General features: G+C 43.8%; 1 protein-coding gene across 1 annotated transcript in view; it reads left to right on the top strand.

The window, feature by feature from the left end:
• LRRC42 (leucine rich repeat containing 42) overlaps positions 1 to 13,139 on the top strand; it is a 152,877-nt gene that overhangs the window by 69,032 nt on the left and 70,706 nt on the right. Inside the window, exon 5 of the mRNA XM_069232640.1 lies at positions 12,590 to 12,678. Within this exon, the coding sequence (XP_069088741.1) occupies positions 12,590 to 12,678 (89 nt within the window). The remainder of the gene's footprint in view (positions 1 to 12,589; positions 12,679 to 13,139) is intronic.

The following is a 13,139-nucleotide window of genomic DNA, read 5'->3' as shown; positions in this document are numbered from 1 at the left end:
GGTCCTCCCTGAGGTGTTGTTTCTCCACCAGTCGAGTCGGGGTCGCCGGGTGCAGTGTTGCAAGTCTCACGCTTCTTGCGGGGATTGCAGGGGTCTTTAAATCTGCTCCTCTGGATACAAAGTTGCAGCCTTTGTTGAACAGGGCCGCTGTTCTCGGGAGTTTCTTGGTCTCTTGGAAGCAGGGCAGTCCTCTGAGGATTCAGAGGTCGCTGGTCCTGGGGAAAGCGTCGCTGGAGCAGTTTTCTTTAGAAGGCAGGAGACCGGCCGGTAGCACTGGGGCCAAAGCAGTTGGTGTCTTCTTTCTTCTTCTGCAGGGGTTTTCAGCTCAGCAGTCCTCTTCTTCTGTAAGTTGCAGGAATCTAGTTTCCTAGGTTCTGGGGGGCCCCTAAATACTGAATTTAGGGGTGTGTTTAGGTCTGGGGGGTTAGTAGCCAATGGCTACTAGCCCTGAGGGTGGGTACACCCTCTTTGTGCCTCCTCCCTGAGGGGAGGGGGCACATCCCTAATCCTATTGGGTGAATCCTCCATCTGCAAGATGGAGGATTTCTAAAAGTCAGAGTCACCTCAGCTCAGGACACCTTAGGGGCTGTCCTGACTGGCCAGTGACTCCTCCTTGTTTTTCTCATTATCTCCTCTGGACTTGCCGCCAAAAGTGGGGGCTGTGTCCAGGGGGCGGGCATCTCCACTTGCTGGAGTGCCCTGGGGCATTGTAACACGAAGCCTGAGCCTTTGAGGCACACTGCTAGGTGTTACAGTTCCTGCAGGGGGAGGTGTGAAGCATCTCCACCCAGAGCAGGCTTTTGTTTCTGTCCTCAGAGAGCACAAAGGCCCTCACCACATGGGGTCAGAAACTCGTCTCTCAGCAGCAGGCTGGCACAGACCAGTCAGTCCTGCACTGAACAATTGGGTAAAATACAGGGGGCTTCTCTAAGATGCCTTCTGTGTGCATTTTTTAATAAATCCAACACTGGCATCAGTGTGGGTTTATTATTCTGAGAAGTTTGATACCAAACTTCCCAGTATTCAGTGTAGCCATTATGGAGCTGTGGAGTTCGTTTTTGACAGACTCCCAGCCCATATACTCTTATGGCTACCCTGCACTTACAATGTCTAAGGTTTTGCTTAGACACTGTAGGGGCATAGTGCTCATGCACCTATGCCCTCACCTGTGGTATAGTGCACCCTGCCTTAGGGCTGTAAGGCCTTCTAGAGGGGTGACTTATCTATACTGCATAGGCAGTGTGAGGTTGGCATGGCACCCTGAGGGGAGTGCCATCTCGACTTACTCGTTTTGTCCTCACCAGCACACACAAGCTGGCAAGCAGTGTGTCTGTGCTGAGTGAGGGGTCCCCAGGGTGGCATAAGACATGCTGCAGCCCTTAGAGACCTTCCCTGGCATCAGGGTCCAGGACTTACCTGGATGCCAGGGTGTGCCAATTGTGAAAACAAAAGTACAGGTTAGGGAAAGAACACTGGTGCTGGGGCCTGGTTAGCAGGACTCCGCACACTTTCAAATCAAAACTTAGCATCAGCAAAGGCAAAAAGTCAGGGGGTAACCATGTCAAGGAGGCATTTCCTTACAGCAACCTTCAATGATGTAGAAAAAACACACAAGCTGAATGCATGGAAGGGCCGTTAGGCTCCTTGTCAAGCCTTGCATGTACTGGCGAACTGATCAAATAATGAAATCCCAAGTGCCGCCTACACTCTATAAAACCAACAATGGGAAAGCCTAAGAACAAATAAAAAATGGGTCACTGACTTGAATGCAGTCAGTTTCAAAAGAGCCCCTAATCGCACCTAATTGAGGAATTTCTCGCTCGAACTGACCTCTCTACAAGCAACTAATTCAAAGGGGATAGCACTTTCCTAAAACTAAATTCACTTATGTTGTATTACCAGTCTTTTGGTTATTCCACTGCCCTCTACTCTTCACCATGCACTTCATGCCACTCTATTGCACTCTACACCACTGTACTCTACATCACTCCACTCTGCACCACTCTAATCTACTCTGCACCATTGCGCTGCATACAGTTCACTCTACATTTCTGCACTCTAGGCCACCCTACTCTACACCTCTGAACTCTATCCTGCACCACTCCACTGTCTCCTACACCACTTCCCTGTACTCTGAAACAGTCTACGCCACTGCACCCTACAGCACTCTGCTCCACTCTGTGGCACTTCTCCGTGCGCCTCTCCACTCTATACCATTGCACTCTACGCCACTGTGATCTATGCTGTGCCACTCCACTTTACTCTACACTACTCTACTCGACACCACTCTACATCACTGCAGATGCACTCTACACCCGTTTACTCAAAACCAATGCAATCTGCGTCACTGCACTATTCGTCAATCTACTCTGCACCACTGCACTTTACACGACTTCACTCTAGGCCACTCTACTCACTCCATAATAGTCCACTCTGTGATGCTCTGTTCCATTAAACTCGACTCCACTCTACTCCATTCTGCCACTCCACACCAGTCTATGCCACTCTACAACACTACTCCATTCTACAACTCTATGCAGCTCCCTATATGCCACTCCACGCCACTTTACTCCACTCTGTTCTGTGGTACACTACTCCATTCTACGCTACTCCACTCTGTTCTATGCCACTCCAGTCTGCCACTCTGTGCCACTGCACTCTACGACACTCTGCTCAACTTTTTACCATGCCACTCCAGTCTGCCACTCTGTGCCACTGCACTCTACGACACTCTGCTCAACTTTTTACCATTCCACTCTACTACTCAATTCTGACACTTCACTCTGTGACAATCTACTCTGCTCTATGCCACTCTACAATACTACTTCACTCTACGCGGCGTCCTCTAGGTCACTACACTCTACCCTATAACTCCACTACACTGTCACTCCACAACCTCCACTTCACTCCATTCCACACTACTCAACTTTACTCTACACCACTCCATGACTCTCTACGCTACTCCATAACACTCCACTGCATGGCACTCTGCTTTACGACACTGCACAGCACTCTTCTTTAAGCAACTAACTTTAGCTGTGCTGAGCACCAACCAAGCTGGTGTACAATATTGGCAAAGCCATTAGTTCTTGACTAGGTGAAGCCTATTAGCTTTGCCAATACTTGGTATTCATTGCTATTTATAGTTTCTAATGTGTACAGTGACACTGGTGGTGCCAAACACGGATGGGTAATCACAGTTGCAGTGCACTGTGTCTTTTTGCTGTTGCAGCAGCTACTTTGGGGCTGTATTAGTCGATTACGCTTGCAAGGCACCACTTTCATTTGATTTTGCAGTGGCTGGTGGGGGTGCCAAACTCAGATTGGGTAATTGCAGTTTGCAAAGCACTGCTTTCATTTGTGATTACAGCATCTACTTGAGGCACCACTCACTTGATTGATTTGCTGTGGTTGAAGGGCACCATTTTGTATGTTACTTTATTGCACTTCTTGTGGCACCAAACAGAGGGTGACTTTTTTTGCTGTTGCAAAGCACGCTTTCATTTTAATTTACGATTGCACCATATTTGTTTGAGATTACAGCGACTGCTTTTTGTATCTTCCCCCTTTTTTCCCCAATATATTTTATTGACTTTGACAAGACAATACAGTAACCAGCAACAAAACATGTCAATTCTATGACCGAAAAGCAAACCAAATCAAGCCACCAGCAACAGTGTAATCCTCGCCCAGTATCTCCCTCCCTTCTCTCCCCCAAAGATAGGAATGAATGAGTACCCTGTAAACTTCTAGTTGCCTGCCCAATCCACGCCCCAGCTTCCATACTATTCAGGTCTACCCATCTTCACCAACCCCCAGCTATAAATCTGCTTCTCCCACATGCAGTTATATATTTTCTCGGTAAGAAGCTTCTTTGTACTCTAGCTCGGTTACCTGTACTTTTATCTTTAAACCTGGGGGCGTGAGAATAGCACATTATTGGGACGTGGTTTTAGCTCATTTTGTTTTATCTTGGGTTTTGGTCTATTGTGCTGTTTGGTATCCTGTTTTTAATTTTTGTTTTCTTCTTATAATTCTGTTGGGGGCTTTTAATGGTATTTGAGGTCCTTTTAAAACATTGCTGCACCTTATTATCATTCAGGGGTCTGTTAGAGTCTCTCTGCCCTTTTTGATTGCCTTTCTGGTGGCAGGGGTTTTTCTCTGTCTCCCACCAGCCATTTTGTTTGTGCCAAGGAGAGGAGGAGGTCAGCGATCTAGCGCTGATTTCATGTGCCCAATCGGACATAAAAAGCCAGCCGATGTGCGGACATGCCACTAGCGCCGAAGGCAAACCCATCTGTACCTGTGCACGGCCGGATGGTGCCAGGGATGCTGCCTGTTCGATATTTGATAGTAAGGAGTTGTATTATCCTGGGGCGGACATTACAGGGAGTGCAGAATTATTAGGCAAGTTGTATTTTTGAGGATTAATTTTATTATTGAACAACAACCATGTTCTCAATGAACCCAAAAAACTCATTAATATCAAAGCTGAATATTTTTGGAAGTAGTTTTTAGTTTGTTTTTAGTTTTAGCTATGTTAGGGGGATATCTGTGTGTGCAGGTGACTATTACTGTGCATAATTATTAGGCAACTTAACAAAAAAATATATATACCCATTTCAATTATTTATTATTACCAGAGAAACCAATATAACATCTCAACATTCACAAATATACATTTCTGACATTCAAAAACAAAACAAAAACAAATCAGTGACCAATATAGCCACCTTTCTTTGCAAGGACACTCAAAAGCCTGCCATCCATGGATTCTGTCAGTGTTTTGATCTGTTCACCATCAACATTGCGTGCAGCAGCAACCACAGCCTCCCAGACACTGTTCAGAGAGGTGTACTGTTTTCCCTCCTTGTAAATCTCACATTTGATGATGGACCACAGGTTCTCAATGGGGTTCAGATCAGGTGAACAAGGAGGCCATGTCATTAGATTTCCTTCTTTTATACCCTTTCTTGCCAGCCACGCTGTGGAGTACTTGGACGCGTGTGATGGAGCATTGTCCTGCATGAAAATCATGTTTTTCTTGAAGGATGCAGACTTCTTCCTGTACCACTGCTTGAAGAAGGTGTCTTCCAGGAACTGGCAGTAGGACTGGGAGTTGAGCTTGACTCCATCCTCAACCCGAAAAGGCCCCACAAGCTCATCTTTGATGATACCAGCCCAAACCAGTACTCCACCTCCACCTTGCTGGCGTCTGAGTCGGACTGGAGCTCTCTGCCCTTTACCAATCCAGCCACGGGCCCATCCATCTGGCCCATCAAGACTCACTCTCATTTCATCAGTCCATAAAACCTTAGAAAAATCAGTCTTGAGATATTTCTTGGCCCAGTCTTGACGTTTCAGCTTGTGTGTCTTGTTCAGTGGTGGTCGTCTTTCAGCCTTTCTTACCTTGGCCATGTCTCTGAGTATTGCACACCTTGTGCTTTTGGGCACTCCAGTGATGTTGCAGCTCTGAAATATGGCCAAACTGGTGGCAAGTGGCATCGTGGCAGCTGCACGCTTGACTTTTCTCAGTTCATGGGCAGTTATTTTGCGCCTTGGTTTTTCCACACGCTTCTTGCGACCCTGTTGACTATTTTGAATGAAACGCTTGATTGTTCGATGATCACGCTTCAGAAGCTTTGCAATTTTAAGAGTGCTGCATCCCTCTGCAAGATATCTCACTATTTTTTACTTTTCTGAGCCTGTCAAGTCCTTCTTTTGACCCATTTTGCCAAAGGAAAGGAAGTTGCCTAATAATTATGCACACCTGATATAGGGTGTTGATGTCATTAGACCACACCCCTTCTCATTACAGAGATGCACATCACCTAATATGCTTAATTGGTAGTAGGCTTTCGAGCCTATACAGCTTGGAGTAAGACAACATGCATAAAGAGGATGATGTGGTCAAAATACTCATTTGCCTAATAATTCTGCACTCCCTGTATGAGCTGGCAGCCTAAAGGAGGGGAGGAGGAACCCCTGTGATACACTATTATACTAGAATCCAGCACCAGAGTAGGGTACCGTTTGCAATGGGAACACTTATATTTCCCATTGCAATTGTGGGTAGATATACGAGAATAAAGGTGAGCTGGTTCAGGAAAAATAATTATGTGCTTTGTTAAATGTGCGATCCATGGTTAAGCAAAGCACTGTGATATATGAATTGTTTGTTACCCTTGACTTATACTGTTTATTTGCGACAGGATTGTGGGCCAAGGAAGACTCTGGACTAAAATTAGTAGCAGCTATGCCTTCAGGGTACTCTATTGCCAGGCTGTATCGTGCCTCCTGTAGAGGTGGGGAACTGGCAGTAATTTCAAGAAATTCTTCAAACTGCAACCTATCAACTCAGAGTTACGTGATATATTTGAAATAGCCCAATTTAGACTCACAGGTAATAACAAGCCTCTCCTTTCTGGGCTACTGGTGTATCACCCCCAGTATATTGAAACGTGGGTTCACATCCTCAAACCCTTTATAACCAGCCCTAATTTTACATTTAGAAGATCAGATTTGCAATGATGTCAGTGCACTCTTAGAATTGATGAATGTAGGAAAGTCCTCCTTTTTGCCCTGGTCACCCCCAAACTTATTGAACAGACACTGGTGGTTACTGACTCTTGGCTGTGCCCTGGTTACTGCTTACCAGTCCCAGGGCCAGTGCTATGTGTAAAGTGGATATGCAAATTAGGCTAATTATAATTGGCAAAATTAACCTACCTGTAAGTCCCTAGTATATGGTAGGGCATGTAGGTTTGGGATCCCAACATAGGTAGTGCTCCCATAGATACACTGCTGAGGTGCCCAGTGTCATTTTAAAGGCAGGCCAGCCTTGCTGGCTGCTTTTAAATTAAAGTTACTTGCAAATTCAACTTTGGAATTAAAAGTACTTCCAAAGTCTTAAACTACCTTATTTTTACATATAAGTCACCCCTAAGGTGTGCCCTATGTGCCCCTAGGGTGGGGTATCATGTAACTATCAGCAGAGACCTTAAACAAATAGTTTTATAAGCCCTGGTGAGGTAAAACAGCCAAATTTGTTTTCCCCTCATTGTAGTGAATGGCCTCCATAGGCTAGAATGGGGAGACTTTATTTTAATTTTAAAAGTCCCCTTAAGTAACAGATACCTCAAGTTTTGTATCAAATTAATTGTTACTATAAATCCCACAACTTCCAATTGTTGGATTCAATATAACTTGTTTAGGTAAAGAGTTTTAAACTTTACCTGAAAAGTTGCCAACTTCAGCCCTGCAGGGTTTTGCTGCTTTGCTCTGATGGGCCAGCCTCGATGAGGTGTGAAGTGGCCTGGCTCAACACAAAGAGATGTGCCTGGGGAAGGAGATCTTCCCCCTAGCAGATGTACTAGGGAAGGAAGGAAGGAAGGGGGAGGACTGCACCAGCTGCACACTTGGGCTTCACCACAAGCAGGACTTTGTCCCACAAGCAGGACTTTGTCTGGCTTCAGCTGGTTCAAGGAGGGACTCACTGTTTGCTACAGGTAAAAACTTGCTAACCAGAGTCCCCTGCACCAACTCCTGAAGAAACTGACCAGCTGACCACTGTCAAGTGACCAAAAAGGAGTTTGCACCAGGTGCCTTCTGAGAGTTGTAGTCCGCACGTTCAAGGAGCATCTCAGAGCTTCTGGAACCTTGGGGTGAGCTGTGGATCTCAAAAGAACCTTAAAGGAACACCTGGAAGAAGATCCAGAAGATTGGAGAAGTTTGGAGAACTTTCGGAAAAAAGCTCCATAAAGGGACCGACCCGCCGCGGCAACTCGAGCTGGCTTGCTTCAACCGTGATCCAGTCTGACTTGCAGGTTCATCCCGGTGAAGAAATTCTCTGAAAAAGTGACCAAGTCCGCACATAGGAAGTTGCCTGGGACTTCCCAGACAGTGTATCCGAAGAGGGCTCCAGGGACGTTGAACCAAGAAAAAGTCCAAGGGTAAAAATCTCCACCGAGGGCTCCTGCGACGCGTATCCGAGGAAGATTTCGAGGAGGTTGGATTGAACTGGCGACTTGATCCCGCAGAAAAAAATCTCTAGAAAAACGACTAAGTCCTAAGGTAAACTTTTGACCGAATCCTCCCGCGGGATGTAGCTGAGCAGGGCTCCATCGCAGTTGACCTTAATCTTTGACTTTGCCCCGGTCGAGGTACGACCAGATGACCAGATTGGTGCTATTAGTTTCTAAGCGCTAAAAAGTATTAATTCTAAAAAAATCATATCTCCAGTTCCCTTTATCTGATTTTATTAGTTTTGGTGTCATTTTAAAGCTAAACATATTTCTTATTGTTATAAATTCGTTTTGGATTTTTAAACTGTTTCCTGTGTTTTATTTAATTATTGTTTTGTGATATTTGAATGCTTTACACGTTGTCTCCTAAGTTAAGCCTTGTCACTCGTTGCCAAGCTACCAAGGGTTGAGCTGGGTTTAATTTACTGAGACCTAACTGGACCTAACTGGAGGTTAGTGGCCTATTGCTAAGTGTAGGTACTTACTTGCCCTTACCAGTAACCCATTTTCCAACAATGAATAGCTTTTGGTTTTCCCAATTAGTCAATTCTCCCATCCGTACCGCTGGTCATAACCTTGATGGTATTTTTTTCAAGTCTCCCAATCTTGGACATGGTTGACATCCTCCCGCTTAGTTGGTCGGACAATCTAGCAGTTAGTTTCTCCCTTAAACTACTAAGGAAAGAAGATAGAATACATAGTAAATGGGTATCCTATTGGAGCTGCAACAGAATTTCTCACACAGATTTAGAATCTGCTCTAGATAAAACTTTAGTGAGAAAGAACAATGGACCGAACCTCATGCCAGAGGATTTTAACACTTGGGTAGCGAACAAGTTGCCCCACTCAAACTTAAGATGGGCAAGAGAGGCAAAGCATCTGCACCATGGTTTTCAGAGACAAAAGAGCTTAGGCAACAGTGATGTAGACAAGAACAAAGGTGGGGAGGTGCTGTTCTTATAGAAGAGAAAATTAAACTCAAAGAGTTAATGGCAATATGCAAATGCGCTATTTGGAATGCTAAATCCCTGAATTTTACTGGCAGAATTTGTGCTGCTAATATTACCCCCAAGGAACTTTTTACAGTAGTGAAACAGCTGTATACCCCTCGTCTCAGCAACCATGAGAGAACTCACCAAGTTTTTGTAATTGGGTTGCGGATTATTTTAAAGAAAAATATTGTGAACATTTTTTGCAGATTTTAAGGCTAAGGAGGATAGGCTTCCCCTTGGAGATAAGGAGACTTCCTTTCTAAGGAGCCAGCTGTCACTCTGTCCACATTTCTCCCCATATCCTGTATGCAGATACAAATTCTTCTTATGGATTTGACATCAGGCTCCCCAGAGGATCCCTGCCTCCCCCACCCCCACCAACTGTTTTACAGCTTGTGGCGGATTCGATCACTACTTTCCTGGAAAGAGTCTTCAACCATATAATATGGATTAATAAATCTGGAAAGAGGCAATCGTGATTACCCTCAAGAAAAGCTGGACGGCGAGCCGGATGATTTAAAACACCTACGCCCTAGTTCCCTTCTCTTCGCCCCTGCCCAAATCCTTGAAAAATATACCGACCAGTCTTTGGCCGAATTAATTTCCATGCAAGAACTTCTGGACACCTCACAGACTTGCTTCTGCAGTGGTCATAGTACCGAATCGGCCCTAGTTGCTGCAGCAGACTGTATCGAGTGCCAGGTGGACCAGGGTGGCGCTGCCATCCTAGTTATGCTGGATTTGTCTGCTGCGTTTGATGCCCAACTATATGGTTACATGACCATGTTTTTTTCAAATGCTGTTTCTATTGTGGTGTCCTCTAGAGGCTGTTCTGAGCATTGCAGTCAACATACTGCAATATTCACGACACTTGGAAACTCGCCCCATAATGGTGTGCAGGGCATTCTTGTTACAAAACTTTTTGCTCATAACTCAGCCTGTGATGGTCCTAGGACAATGGGACCACTCTCAAAACGTTCACCACAACGTGCTCCTTCTGCCTAAATCACTATGTTAGTGGGGACACCAAAATAATAACCCCTCCCACCATTCAATGTCTTTCTAAGCTTTCTTATGGCTGGATCTTTTGTTTTACAGCTGAGAATAATTTGGGTTTTAAGGGCCTAATTTGTAATGTCATTTCAATAGCCCTGCTAGCCCTGAAAATATGTAATGCAATACGCTCTGAAGGTGCTAAATATATGGTTGCACTGCATTATTTTCTGCCATTCTGTTTTCATATGTTATGCCCTCTAGGAGCTAACTATATGGTTATATGACCATGTTTCTTACAAATGTTTTTTTTATTATGGTGTCCTCTAGGGGCTGTTGTGAGCATTATAGTCAACATACTACAATATTCGTGGCACTCAGAAACTCGCCCCATATTGCTTTGCAGAGCATTCCTTTTACAAAGCATTTTTGCTCATAACTCAGCCTGTGGTGGTCCTAGGGCAATGGGACCACCTTCAAAACGTTCATCACGCTCTTCACATGCTCCTTCTGACAAGATGGTCTCCTGGTCCCCACACTAGGTTAGTGGGGACCCCATAATAATAACCCATCCCACCATTCAGTGTATTTTTAAGCTCTCAGGTGGCTGGAACTTTTGTTTTGCACTTGGGAGTAGTTTGTGTTTTAAGGGCCTTGTTTCAAAAAATATTCCAGTAGGCCTGCTAGGCCTTTTGTTATGTGCAGGGCCACTGGAAATATGTGACGGAAAGGACCAAAATATGTTAGGGTTGACCAATTTATGTGGCTTAAAAGTCCAGGAATGTATTTACAACGCCAATAGCACCAACTCAAGTAAATGCGAGATCTATTGCATTGCAAATGCTTGTTGAGTCTTGATGTGGCTTTAGGGCTCAATGGCAGTCTGACAGGAAGTCCAGGATTTTCATCCTTGAACGTCTACAACAGGTTTAGGAGTGGTATCTTTCTTTGCCTCTTTCTCGTCTGTGGAATGCTCTTATACTTCTTGACACCCTTTCCCGGTTAAGCTTCCTATCTGGTGTTTCTCACTATGAGCTTCCTGAATAGAGTCTTATCTTTTGGTTTCTAGTCCACTTCCTGCTTTTCAGAAACGCATCCCCTGGAATCTCTTTTGAACTCCTTAATGCTTGGTGGAAGACAGTTTTTACTGCTGCACCCCTTATTCTTTAGAAGAAGATAACAGTAGTTGGTTACTTTGTGTGTCCATATCTTTTCTGGACTGTGTTTTATGATCATATGTCCCTCTCCTTAAAGCAGAGTGCCAGGCATGGCAGCATGTGTCTGTTGTCCTAGCTACTAGGGAAGCTGAGGCCGATGAGTTTCTTGAGCTCAGGGGTCTTTGCTGTACTCAGCTGTGTTGATCCTGTGTGATCGTAAGTGGGACATCAATTTGGTGTTCTCGATGGAGCTCTAGATCCCCAGGCTGTGTCATGAGATAATACTGTTAAAAGAGAATGTGAATAAGGACCGTTAGTTTCTCTCCCTATCAGGATCATGGTCGATTCCAAGCAAGCAAGTTTACAAGCAAGTTTTCTCAGTTTACAGTCTCCAGTGCAGGTTGTATCTTGTCCACGTTTCATTTTTGGCCTTTGGATTTCAGGTTCTGTTAGAATCCATAACTGCCTAGATCATCTGGGTTTGAGGGTGGGATTGGTGTACTGTTTTCTGTTAATACTGTGAAATTGAAATGTTCCTTTTGTTGGTGAAAATAGGATGACTTCAATTACAATAGGATTAGTTTCTCCGATTTGCAGTTCAGTTATGGACTTTGGGCTGATGAAGGAGGTTTTTGCTTGGGCAGAACTCAGAGTATGTAGAAGAATGAGGAAGGAAATAATGAGGTAATGCTTGGATTACTTAACAGTAATCTTCATTTCTCCGATTCTTCCTTCTCCATCCCAATAAGTGCGACCCTCTCCCCATCACCTTTATCACCCTGGGACCTTGATCAGCCTCTAGTGAAGGGCTTTGTAAGGGATAGAATGTGTTAAGGGGGGAGAGGTACGTTGTGATTAGATTCTCTCCACCAATTATAGAAACAAAAGAAACAACTTGAAAAGTGGTAGAAAGTTAAGACTGAATGAGGACATTCACTCATAGAGTAAGTATTTGGACGCGGGAGGAAGAATCAGAGTAATGAAGATTGCCAGTAAGTAATTCAAGTTTTTTCAAATATAAAATTGTATCATGGCATTTTGGTTACTGAAGATCATGCTCATGTTAACAAATAATTGAAGATGTGGAGGCACACAAATTGTACAATCCATGATACTAAATTTATAGATTTTGCATTTCTTGTTCATGCGATTAATCATCTTCAGATTCGAAAATCGTTTAACATTCATGGAATGTTTTTGCACAGAATTAATCGTTCAACTGTGGACGTATTTTTAACTGATTAATTTCTGCTGTTTGAAAGCTTTACAGAATATAATGTAAAGAAAAGTTAAAAGTCACAGATATTGACACTAATACTTAGAACATATTTATTGCATGTAAACTTCACTCACTATTAAGCCCATGTGGCGACATTTGTATCTTGATCTGTGTTTAAATGGTTGACTTATTTTTACTTTCTAGGCAACCCCGATTTAACAGACAAAGGGGCGGCATTTATTTTGTGTTTTAGGAAACTTAACTGTTTGGATATCTCAAACACTGGTGTCAAGGTAAGGCAAATATCAGATTATGTTCTGTTTTTATAAATTCACACGTTCAGTATTGTATATTATGAAAACACAAACAGCTATTTCAGCACAGGCTATTTCATATCTTATTAACTATATTGTGCTTTAAAGATCGTCTAATCTCAGATAGCAAGTAGGAGTAGTCTTAATTTGTGTTTCTGTGCTGAGAGATTTAGTGTTATTTTTGTGTATCTGTGTCACGTGTTGCACTTTCAGGTAGTCCTTGTAGTAGGTCCCTTCTTTCTATTGTGTAGATAAGATTGGCTACTCGACAATCTACTGTGCCACCAATCTAGTCCACCATATACTGCAATTGTAATGCAGAGGAATAAACTTCAAAATCTGCTACTTTTAAAAAAACTTCATTTTGAATGTTTTACTCTCACATTAAGCTTACACCTTGTCATGAAAGTTGTTACAGTGGCATAAGCATACATCTGAAT

This window comes from Pleurodeles waltl, chromosome 4_2 (assembly GCF_031143425.1).
Source record: "Pleurodeles waltl isolate 20211129_DDA chromosome 4_2, aPleWal1.hap1.20221129, whole genome shotgun sequence".
Taxonomy (NCBI): Eukaryota; Metazoa; Chordata; class Amphibia; order Caudata; family Salamandridae; genus Pleurodeles; species Pleurodeles waltl.
This window is presented reverse-complemented; position numbering and strand designations above follow the sequence as displayed.